The sequence below is a fragment of the Trachurus trachurus genome (assembly GCF_905171665.1).
Source record: "Trachurus trachurus genome assembly, chromosome: 11".
Lineage (NCBI taxonomy): Eukaryota > Metazoa > Chordata > Actinopteri > Carangiformes > Carangidae > Trachurus > Trachurus trachurus.
This window is the reverse complement of record NC_139904.1, coordinates 16,344,276-16,356,626: the sequence shown is the minus strand read 5'-3', so window position 1 is coordinate 16,356,626 and position 12,351 is coordinate 16,344,276. Positions and strand designations below refer to the sequence as shown.

General features: G+C 41.6%; 1 protein-coding gene across 1 annotated transcript in view; it reads right to left on the bottom strand.

The window, feature by feature from the left end:
• Positions 1 to 12,351, bottom strand: part of LOC310994112 (focal adhesion kinase 1-like) — a gene marked incomplete at its 5' end in the record, with an annotated part of 59,292 nt that overhangs the window by 26,656 nt on the left and 20,285 nt on the right. The window contains 6 exon segments of the mRNA XM_083982674.1: positions 2,582 to 2,636; positions 4,706 to 4,768; positions 5,115 to 5,194; positions 5,451 to 5,538; positions 6,931 to 7,100; positions 8,718 to 8,962. Of these exon segments, the coding sequence (XP_083838800.1) occupies positions 2,582 to 2,636; positions 4,706 to 4,768; positions 5,115 to 5,194; positions 5,451 to 5,538; positions 6,931 to 7,100; positions 8,718 to 8,962 (701 nt within the window).

Sequence of the window (12,351 nt, the reverse complement as noted above, 5' to 3'; positions counted from 1 at the left end):
CGTTCAGCTCAAGCTGGAGCTGGTTGATCAAACTTTGATCTCTAACACCACTGAGGTCAATTTAACTAAACCTGGTGCCAAGCCTGTCAACATGAATGAACAGACTGTGCTCTTTACAACAGCTAACATCAGTCACTGTTTACTACCACAACCATCTGCTCTGGGGTTAGTGTGTGTGTGTGTGTGTGTGTGTGTGTGTGTGTGTGTGTGTGTGTGTGTGTGTGTGTGTGTGTGTGTGTGTGTGTGTGTGTGTGTGTGTGTGTGTGTGTGTGTGTGTGTGTGTGTGTGTGTGTAGTAGAGTCCATTGAGGGAGAATAATCCCATTAAATGACTACCATTCCCTTTCACCAGAGTGAACCTCAGAAACGTAAATGACAGCTGTACTCTCTCTCTCTCGCTCTCTCACAATAACACACACACACACGCGCACACACACCTCCAACACAAATTCATGTGTGTGGGAAGCAGATCTGTCAGAAACTTATCAACGGTTTAAAATTACCACAAATGCTTTTAACTGATAACATACAATATGAATATGTACACAACCTTACAGAAAGACAGAGACAGAACCCCCTCATCAGAGATACAATCGATCATTTTCATTATTGATTGATCTGATTATTTTCTTGACTATTCAATAATTTGTTGGCTATAAAAAAAATGTGTTAATCACAAAAGTACAATCTTACTTCTGTGAACCTTCTCTGTATTTCAGGATATTTCAAATGTAAGTCACTAAATGCTTCCACCCATTGTCTTTTTGTATTCAAAAAATAATCCAAGAAGTCATTATTAGATTACAACATCAATCCAGACATCTACAATCAAGTGGGATCAGGGCAATTATTGGATGTCTGGCTGCTCTTATGTGTGTAATGTGTGTCACTGTGTGCATCTTCGTGGCTCATAAAACAGGCTGCAGGGCAAATGTATGATGTCATGTCTGCAAAAGAAGCTGAAAATGACAGAAAGGAGGAGAGAGGAGAGGAGGTAGTTGGGCAGCTGATGAAGGGGGAGTCAGCAGAGCTTAACAGACAAGGGGAGGGGGGAACCCCGAAGAAGACGCACAATGTCGCCTCCCCCTCCCTCCTCATTGAAACGTCATTTAAACATGACCCGGGGGTCGCACACACACACACACACACACACACACACACACACACACAGTTTCTCTCCCTCTACTGAGCATCTGTCTGCCCGCCTGCTGACATCAAGACCTTTTCGGGTCACTAGGCCTTTCTTACAAACACACACACACACACACACACACACACACACACACACACACACACACACACACACACACACACACACACACACACACACACACACACACACACACACACACACACACACACACACACACACACACACACACACACACACACACACACACACACACACACACACACACACACACACACACACACACACACACACACCAAGAACGCTCCCCATAAACGCGTGCCGTAAATGCATCACTGACACAGACACTGTTCATTATGCAAGCACCCTGAGCCATCACGTACAAACAGGCACAATACAAATCTGTCAGACTCTGTTTAAACCAACTGAATGAAACAATAAATCCACGATGCTGAAGATTTGCCACAAATCAGTGTAAACAAAGTTCAGTACAAATCCCTGATACTTTTTCATAATACAATTAAACTGAACACATAACAGTGTTTCAATCTAACCAAGCTGTGCTCAGTCTGTACTATTTACACATTAGCTCAGTTGAGCTTACCGTACAGACTGAAAACAGGGGAAATAGCTAGCTGGTATCTGACCAAAGGTAACACAATCTTCGACCAACATCTCTAAGGCTCATTAATAAACTAATTATGTCTGAGCTGTGAAATATGCAGTTTTGGGCAGTGTGGCAGACTGGCAGTTCCCCCCAGCCAAGAAACAGTCCAGCTTACAACTGCATAAAACCACAGCAAGTTCATGCAGTTTTTGTAGAGACAAAAAGACATAATATGAAAATGAATTATTTTTGTTTGTTTGTTTTTTACCTTTAGTCGGAGCAGATCGACTGTTTCCTCCTGTTTTATACTAAGCTGGGCTAAGAGGCTGCAAGCTGCTGCTTTGCTCTCTGCCAGAATGTAAATGTGTGTATTTCTCCTTTAAAAGGTGAAGCCAACATAAAAGTAAATATCCATCACTCTCATCTGTAAAGTGTTGGTTACTCTGTTCTCTTACTCATCCTGATTCATCGGAATTAGGCAAGATTTAATTTTAGAGCTGTGGAGTCTTGGACTTCTTCACATGTTGTCAGACGGACCAAACAACACGTCAAGTAACTTTTTTTTTTTTTTTTTTAAGAAAAAAAGAGCAGTCCAGAAGAGCCTCCCTTTATATGGGGGAGCTGCAGTTCAAACAAGATTTTGTTTCTTGTGGCAACACTATGATAGCAGCTTCTGAGTGTGGAGGTGGCATGATTTAGTCACACTACTGGGACACTGAGGTTTTGATCATAAATCCTTTCACTGAACCATTTTTTTTACACAGATATATTGAGAGGAGAAAGTTATGTATTTTATACAGGGATGTTTCACTCCTTCACTCTCACCTTGACTGAATCCAACAGGTCTTTTGGAAAAAAACGCCTCAAACCAACATCTTTCCTGTAAGGAGACACAGAGAGAGATACAGAGGCGTGTTTATTATGCTGTAATTACACAGAGGAATGTTAATCGGAAAGCACTTTACTTTCATTATCTGATCTCGGCAGCTTATTTTTTCCTCTGCTGAAAAATTACTAACAACTGCTTACAGAGAGATACAAGTGAGGCAGACGTGCAACTGAAGACAAGCAACAGAAAACAGAAACAGAAACAGAAAGCTGTGACTAAGTCCTGACTACAGAGTACTACTCATCTTTTCCTAAGAGACGGGGTTGAGAGAAAACAGAAATAGAGAGATAGAGAGAGGCAGGGAAGAGTACAAAGAGGGAGACCGCAGAGACAAAGAAAGATGAACAGAGCTAAAACAGGAAGCTAGCTAATGACTCAAACTCCTCTAGAGAAAAGACAAGTACAGGGGGAGGAGGAGGGAAAAGAGCAAAGAGAGAGTGAGGCACAGGCTCAGGACTTACATCATCCCTCTTGTTCCTCCAACGTAGGTCATATATCAGTCCCAAACTATTATTATCATCACAGAGAACGAGCACCGACAAAGACCGACCGATTCAATGCTTTGCATTTGCTCGTAAACCACAAAGACCACTGCCAACTACAGCCAGCTGATCACCAACATGAACATATGTTTTGTGGCTGGAGAAGGGGAAACTAGTCAGTACTTTGTATTCCTGGCAAAGCTGAGGAAAAACTTACACTGGTCGAATTGTAGACAATATACAAAATACATATATGAAAATACATTTCCAATACAATGATGTATCCTAGAGTTGTGTCGTTTCAGTAAATCCTTACAATGTTCAAACACTTCACATAGTTTAAGAGTAATGACAGTTGATCATTTCTCAGTAACTGCTACCATACCCTACAGAGTGGAGCAAAAACATATATTTATCTACAAGCAGGCATCCAACACATGTACAATGTCTAATGATAACAGAATAATGAATCAATATTTACTTTGGTTTAAACTTAGTGTCTTTCCAGGAAGTGATAAAGGGAGTATTTAGAAATATTTAGAATTATAGACCTGTAAAATAAACTCTTTACTTCTGGGATTTTGCTAGTGTGCGATGAAAATGTTCAAGAAGGGGTAAAAAAAACAACGGAACTAATAAATTTGTGCTAATGATTTGTTTGTTAAGCTGAACAAAACAGGACTCTGTCGGATTTCTCCAGGGCGAGCTAGAGCCAAGTGTGTAGGAACACTCAACTCATGCCCAGCAGCCCCTGATGGCCGACTGTCAACTTGGTGTCTCAAAAACCCCAACAGCACTTTCCATCTCCTTCTCTTGTTCGTTTAAAATATGCAAGACACAACATCTTTTTCCAATCAACAGAGATGCAACAAGGGAGCGAGACAAAACAAAAGAGGAATAACACAGGAAGAAAACAGACAAAAATAGAGGATGAGGGTTTAAAGAAAAGAGACAGACAGACAGAGAAAGACTGGGGGGACGAAAAAGAGAGACAAAGAGATCTCAATGGAAAGACAGTGTGCATTCTTCTCAGTTAATTGGAGAGCTCGTTAGGCTGATGGACAGAGAGAAAGACTGCGCTGGAGGAGGGCAGCTCATTAGAATCAGACCACATTAGAGCCAAGCCTTGTTAGGACTGGAGTTTGTTAATGCTCTTCATTGACTTCCATCTAACAGAGAGCTGTTAGTGGATCGACACAGAGGCGCAAAAAAAACGACAGAGCAACCGGTCGAAAATGAATGAGAGTAAAATACCAATAAATATGTAGACGGGTGAATGAATACAAATAGCAAAATCAAGATTAAAGCTGTGTTGAAAATACAAAACTGCAGATAGACTGTAGACTTCCTAAGCACCAGTACAAGAAACGTGTTGAATCACAGTTGGACAGCTCCAAAGCTCTGATTTTTAAATGTTTCCAGACACAGTTTTCTAGACACAGAGTTAACTGTACCCAAAGACGGATGGCATGGTTATGGAGAGTTACTGAACGTGTTTCACAGGTAGACGGAGGATGTGGCCCAAAAAAGTGAGGAGCCAGATTTGGTGTGTGCTTCGCTCATGGAGAAAATACTTACTCCAGTAGTTCATAGTTGGATTTCTTATCCAGGGCGTTTCCTCTCATCTCTTTAAAGAACCTCCTGGAAATGAAACCAGTGGGACACAGAGAAAATGTATTAAAATGTATTCTCTTGTTCTCCGTGTTTGTACACAGCGCACACCACAATGGAATTACAGTTGAAAAAGAAATAGCTGTTGCTTTGAATAATGATTAATAAACACTGACAAATCTTTGGGCAAGAATTACCAGAGTAGCTGAAGTGTAAACACAGATTGTTCATTACAAAACAACTAGAACTGAACCCAACTGCTTGTTGAGGCAGGATTTTTTTTTTTAATGCACCAACTAAGTAACTTTCAGAGAGAATCTGATGGGATCGCGCCTTTTAGCTTTTAATATAAAAAGAAAATAGACACCGGTCCCACCTGATTTCTAGACAACCCAGTTTGAGAGCTACATCTTGTTCCACCTGATCCCCAATATCCGTCATGTAGTCAGTCTTCACCTGGAGGACACAAATACATGCCACAACATGTTCATTGAAAAAAATACCCAAGGAAACAAATGAGAAGCCATGTATCTCTAAAAAAACAAAAAAAACACAGCACATGCACGGTCCTACTGACCTAGATTACCCAAAGGCCGACACACTGTCTTCTAGCAATGCCATATGCCTCAGCGTTGGCCGCTGGCAGAAAATGAAATATGTTTGTGTGTCTGGGTGCCTCTGTGTGAGTGTGTTTGTGTGTGAGTGCGGGTACCTGGTGGTAGAAGTAGTTGAGTGTAGGTTTGTCTTCTGTAAACTGCTGCACAAAGCCCTTTGGAAGATACCGGATCCTTAATTCATACCTACAATGTAAGAGATGAAGGAGAGAGTGAATATGTTTTGAAGAGCCGAACCAAAACCATTTTCCAACTTAGTAGTGTGAGAATCAAAAAGTAGCTGAGACATGCTGCTTTTCTATATTCACAAGGAAAAAATGTTGGGACAAGTCTTTTATGAGTTTTAAGTAGTTGTTGAATTTGGCAAACATGCTTCCAAAACAATCCAGTTAAATGTAAACTATGAGAAAGCACAGTCAGTGGTAAGCCAGTGCCAGTGAGGGCTAAGAGAGAAGAGAGGGGAGGAAATATGACTCAGGACATGATGGTGAGTAAAAGAGGAAAAATGGCCGGAGGAGGAGGAGGAAGGAGAAGAAATATATAACATGCAAGAATGCAAATGAAGAGACGGAGCAGAAGTAGAAACAGACAGAGTTGTTGACTTGGTTAGACAAAGAAGGCATCTGGTTCTCTCTTTCTTCATGTCACAGTTCAAAAGGTCTCCACCTCACAATAGGATTAGCACCAAGACCACCACAATGAAGCCAGCCTATACCAGTGCATTAACATCCAAACTGCCAATCCAACACAACCCCGCCGCAGCGCACACAAGGCCTCCCCATCACCACGCGACAGACGGGTCATGCTATTTTACCATGGCGCTGTTTGAGATAAATCACTTCTGCTACTTTTGGTATACAATAGGGCAGGCTGCTGCAGCTCGCCGTGTGGGGACACACTGGATTTACAAGGCCAAATAAATCACATCTAGGCAGGCACCCAAAGCAGGAAACGTAATAAAGTGTAACATTGCAGCTTTTCTTCAAAAAAAAAAAAAAAAAGATCCTTGTTTAGGTCGTGGAAGCACTTTCCTTGAAAAAATGTTCTCAAAAAATCTGCCTAGATAGCTTCATTAATCCCCAAAGGGCCCCATGCACAGTGATAAATAATGAAAAGGACAGAAACCAGACAGGAAAGAGCAAACAATATAAGGAAGACAAATAACACATTTTCAAAAAGGGCATTACTGTAGCTCAGGCACATGCATCACCTCTTTAAAAAAAGACAACAGGAATACAACTGATAAAATGCCAATGACAAGAGATGCAGCTCAAATTGGCAATCCGGTGTAAATATAGGAAATAAAACCCTAAAAATCAATGTCAAGCCAAACAGGAAAACGGCTAAATCCTTCTGCTGAGCATCTTGCCGCCCTCAGTTATCTGTTGTCTTTGGGCTTTGCATGTCGCATGTCGTTCGCTGTCTTATAATCGCAGTCTGATCCAACACTTGATGCACTGAGCGCAGCATTTTACACTTCAGCACATCTTCCATTTCTTACATTAGTGTCGCCTCATACTGACTGATCGAATGTTTTGATGGATACACATGCACACACATGCACTTGTCTTCTCTTACCTCCACTCCTCGTTTGGTCGTGCCTGTTCATATTTCTCTCGGACATGAGAAACGCCCATATCGGGGTGGAGCCAGTGCAACTGGTCTCTGGATTGGCTGTTGCTGAGACGCAGGCCGAAACAAGACGTCCAGCGTACTTTGTGGATGTCCAAAATTTTCTGGATGATTCCCTGCAAACAAAGAATGAACAATTTTACTGCTATTCGTTTAGTTTTTTTTTTTACCCAATTCCCCCGTCACAACAAGCATCATTTAGAAAAGTAACCACGGATAAAGATAAAGTTGTCCAACACATATACGAACAGATGTGTGGTAACTATTGACTATAACAGAGATGCCCAGCGGACAAAAACCTCTGTAAAGTCATCCGTGTGCCAACTGCGCTTGTGTTTCTGTCCGGCATTTTGCATCAGGTCAATGAGGGCATCAGGCTATCTATGTATGTGTGTGTGCGTAGGTGATTCCAAGTGATTTAATATGACATTCCCACCCAAACAAGTTGACAGACATCATACACACACGCACGACAATGCTCAGAGAAGCATGTGTGTTGCCATGCAAAACGCTAGGGGGTCTGACCCAGATACTGAAGGAGGGAGTGATGGAAGAAGAGGTGGAGAAGAAGAAGGGAGGAACAGAAGAGGGATATTTGCAGTGACGTGTATGACCACTGAAGTTTGACCAGCACTAAGCAGTTTCTGTGTCATGGGACTGCATCTAAAAGCATACTGCTAAGTAAACTCAGACTGGTACACACACAAACACACACACAAGCACAAGCACAGATGGTGTCCTGGGGTTACATGTATTTGCAAGCAAAATAATCTCATTGCGCTGAGTGTCCTTTATCAGAGCAGACAGCTAGGACCTTGAGTTAAGGACAAACAGCAAGAATTCACCTATAAAAACTGCTGCAGGGGAAAAACTGTAATATATAGGAGGTGGAGACAATGTCACAAACACTTCTATACAATGCAATTACCTTCCACAAAATATCACGGCTGTGAAGGTTACATTGTTGAGTTGTAGTAAATTATGGCCTGAAATGTATTTCTATTCTTACTGTCAACAAAATCCCATGAGAAGGGTAAATAATCTGTGTTGTAAAAATGGACAAAATAAACAAAGTGCAGATTTTGTAAAGTGAAATAAAGATGTGTTGCAGAAAGGACAAAGTTTGAGCATGGAGTGTCATTGTGTTGTTTCCTTATTGGTCACTGGCTTTATAAAAAAGAAGAAAAGAGTAAAACCAACATGCAGAGCTCCAAAGCAGTCCAAAAACTACAATAATATAACTATATTATGCTACTAACTAGAAGCATATTATGAAGCTACGCTGTTACAGTGGAACACATGTTCTCCCTTTAACAATATAAACACTGCAGTTAATTCAGAGTTATTACCACACACGGCCCCACTGCTCTAAATACTCACTAAAATATTACATTTTATCACCAAGAAATGCACATTATTAATGTTTAAATATGTATGACAATAACAAAAGTTCTTCACTGTTAGGCCTCATTCAAAAAATGAAGATGTACCTGTGACCATTTTTTGAGCTTTAATACAATTGGCCTTGATAGGAAAATCCTCATGCAACTGAGAGATGGACAGATTCTTTTCATGGGGTTTGACAGCACAAAGACAAAAATAGATAAAATGACCAATCTTCAAGTTCCTTCAGATTAAATTGTTGATGCCATAGTGTGAGTTCTTATGAATTGCATGCCATTAACTGTAAGGTGTCTCTAATAATTTATCATATAGTGTGTCTCTCTTCTTACCCTGACATCAGTGGCATCTCCATATCTGATATTGGACGACCAGCAACTGTTCTCAGTGTTGGTCTCGAAGTGATGGAAGACTTTGAGCACTCTGTCCACGGAGCCAGCCATGGTTCGGTCTGACCCTCCTGCACTCAGCCGTGACTTGGCGCCTCCCAGGAGGGTATTATTCAGGTTGGGGTCCAGGTAGGCTGTCGCCATGGTTTTCCCTGCTGACACTGCAGCTGCTAGGTGTCTGTCATATTCTGTGGGAGAGAGGAGAGCAAGTCAGGGGTTAGAGAGATGAGGAAGGATGGAGAGTTAGGGTTGAATTTCTAAAGCCCCTCTAAAAATAACAATTATGAACTGCCAATTGTTTTCTTTAATTGATTAGCTGTGAGCAAAATGTAAAAAAAAATAATGTCAATGACAGTTTAACAGAGGCCAAAGAAACATCTTCAACAGTAAACAGCCTCAAGTGATTCACCCACTATCAAAATAGTCAATTCATTTTCTTCTCATCAGCTAAGTGATTAGTTAACTACTCATTTCTGTTGTGCTGGATTTAAAGTTGAAACATTCAGATTCTGCAACAATTCTAGGATAAAGGAAATATAAACCCACTTTTATATCATCTATAATGTTGAGACCTGGTTCAAAATCACTCTGAAAGATGAAAGAACATGTGCAACATGACAACCTGACAGGAAAGCAAATTAACCATCTCGTCACTCGCACAACTGACGTTACATATTTTCTCCTCCTTCCTTTTTTGTTGCACTTGTAACTTGAAAGAAACCGTGCTCAGAAAATCCCCGTCCCCGACGAAACAAACACTGGCAAAGACGAAACACCGCTGAACAAATAAGATACCAGGGAGAGAAATAAAAAAGGACGGGTCAAGGCTCAGTGTGTGTGAGCACCAACAGAAAAAGGACAATGCACCTCAGGCTGACGTTTTTCCTGAATAAGAAGTCCCGACATTGACACACTTCCTGGAATTTCATGCTAACTTCATCTGGGAATGTCCGACGACAAGAAATACCCCCTGAGTTTGAGATGTGCGTGTGTCTGTTGCTGAGTATGGGGGGGATTGTAGCCGCGAGAGAAACATACAGAGATCTCTTTTCACTCTCTAGCTTCCCCATCTTCCCTGTGCGCCTCCTCTCTCCTCCATTAAAAGAAAATTGATATGTTCTAGCAGGTAATTATACCTGAGAGAAAGAGAGAGAGAGAGAGACTGGGAGAACACACACCTCAGAGGAAAGACTGTAAAGTTGTTGAGGGATATGTCACAGTTAGATAAAAATGTGCTACCGTCCTGGCTTACTGTGCCAATTTCAAGTGGTAATGACTTTTGTTGACAAGTCACCCTGCTGGCTTTCAGCGCTTAAACCTGCCTCACACACACACACACACACACACACACACACACACACACACACACACACACACACACACACACACACACACACACACACACACACACACACACACACACACACACACACACACACACACACACACACACACACACACACACACACACACACACACACACACACGAGCAACGGCAGCTCTGGCAATACACCAAGTCAGTTCCCATGGAGTCAGATGTCACTGTGGAGGGGCTTCATGCCACTTGTTTTCTGTGTGTGTGCAAAAAGGAGATTTCATTCATACCTCTCTCCCAGCACATGGGGAAGGGGCTACAGCCACTCGTCGCCATGGACACACATGTCTGTCCGTCCCTGTGTCTCTCTGCTCCGAGGACAGATAGACAGCTCGCGGCTTCACAACCTCGCATCACACTCGGTCGAACTCCTCGTGCACACGGAAGTTACATAAATAAACACAATAATGTCCTGGTGCAACTGCGAGGGAACTCTCACATAACCCTAATAGACACACTGCACAAATGCACACACATGCACACACACACACACTAAGTCTCAAAGGTAGAGATTTTTATCTCCAACTTTTCTCAGCAGCGTTGTTAGCCAACAGATTCTTCTTCCGGAGACATAAATCCACAAAAGGGCTAATTTTCTGGTCTGTGGACACTTTGTAAAAAGTGTGAATTTGCTACAGACATAAAGTCAGAAGGGAAATTGGAGAAAAATCCCATCCTTCAAAGAGTTGCTGCTTTGTTAAGTGTGGTCTTCTTAATCTTTTCCTGTTATCCACAGTTGCACATGTCAAGAATAATCCCCAGATATGTGAAAGTTACTCTGATCCACAAACTTCTCTTCGCTCTTCTCTCTTTCTCTGTCCACTTCTGAATTACTCCTCAGCGCCGGCGCCTCTCTGATGACAACACTGTTTGTTTTTTTGCCTGATTTCTGCCCATTGCCTTGCCCTGCGTAGTTACACAGTTGCCGTGGAAGTGTGAAGCGCCTGTCACCCAGGAGAGGACTGGGGATCCTGCTGCTACGGTGAGAACGCTGCTGCTCCTCCAGCAAAAAAAAAGAGAAAAGTTCAAGTTGGGTTGGTGGTCACAAAAGACGGAGAAGACAATTACTCTCCTCAGTGAGAAACAAACAGAAAAGTTATCGTCTTCCCTTGGAGAAGGAAAGTAGGAGAGAAGCAGAAAAACAAAAGGAAACAGAGACAGTGCAACAAAGAGGGCAAGAGAGAGAGAATTGCAGCGATTGTTTCAAGCTGAATGAGAGGAAAAGGAGGACAGAGCTCAACTGAAAGAGTTGAGTGGGGAAGGAGAGAGTTTGAGAGAGCGAGAGCAGGAGGAGCTAGAACCTATTAATATGCTAATCCCGTCTCTTCCATTCATTGGAAATCCCTCCCACTTCAGTTTATGAAGCTGATCTCTAAACAGTCCTCATGGTGAACTACTATTAACTCCAACTTTTTCACTCACTGTGTAGACCAGGCATATAGAAACACTCTTTTCCAATATTTTAAGCAATATCAGTGTATATTATTTTTGTTTTCTACAATTTTAGAGTGAATAGGGAAACAAAGCAACCTAACCTGGAGACTTGAGCTCTCAGATACTAAGGTAGTAAGATATTTACTATTTACTTTTTTTTTTAGGTGCTAGGTACCAACTATGCAGGGTGTCCAAACCTTTGCTGCAGGCCCTTTTCCTTTTCTGTCATTTTGAAAATGTAAAAGATGAAAATAAAATGATATATTGTTTAAAATGTAAAGGGAATGTGTCATCTGTAACTTCACGCCTTTTGGAGATCATGTCAGTTTCCACTTGCTTAACTGTTCACATTAACAGAAATTTTGTCCAGGGGTGCCCAAACTTTTGCATGCATTGTATTATTGATCAGAGGAACAAAATGATCTCCGTCATCTTCCACTGTACCATTCACTGCACCAAAAGCACACTCAGAGCTCAATATCTCCCTCCTGGCCACTGTTTAATATTTAATTTAACTTTCTTACAGTCCAAATCCGAGCTGCCACAATTAGTCAGTAAATTGACTAGTTGATTCAGCCATTAATCAATCATTTTGACATTCTTTGTCATATGTGACTGTTAATTGGATCAACTACTGACACATAAAAACAAGCTCAAGTTGAATACCTGACCTTTGCATTTCTCATCATTTATGACATTTTACAGATCATTTACAGAGTCGCTGCCCTGGTGTATATGACCAGAAGACAAATGACCCAAACATGCACA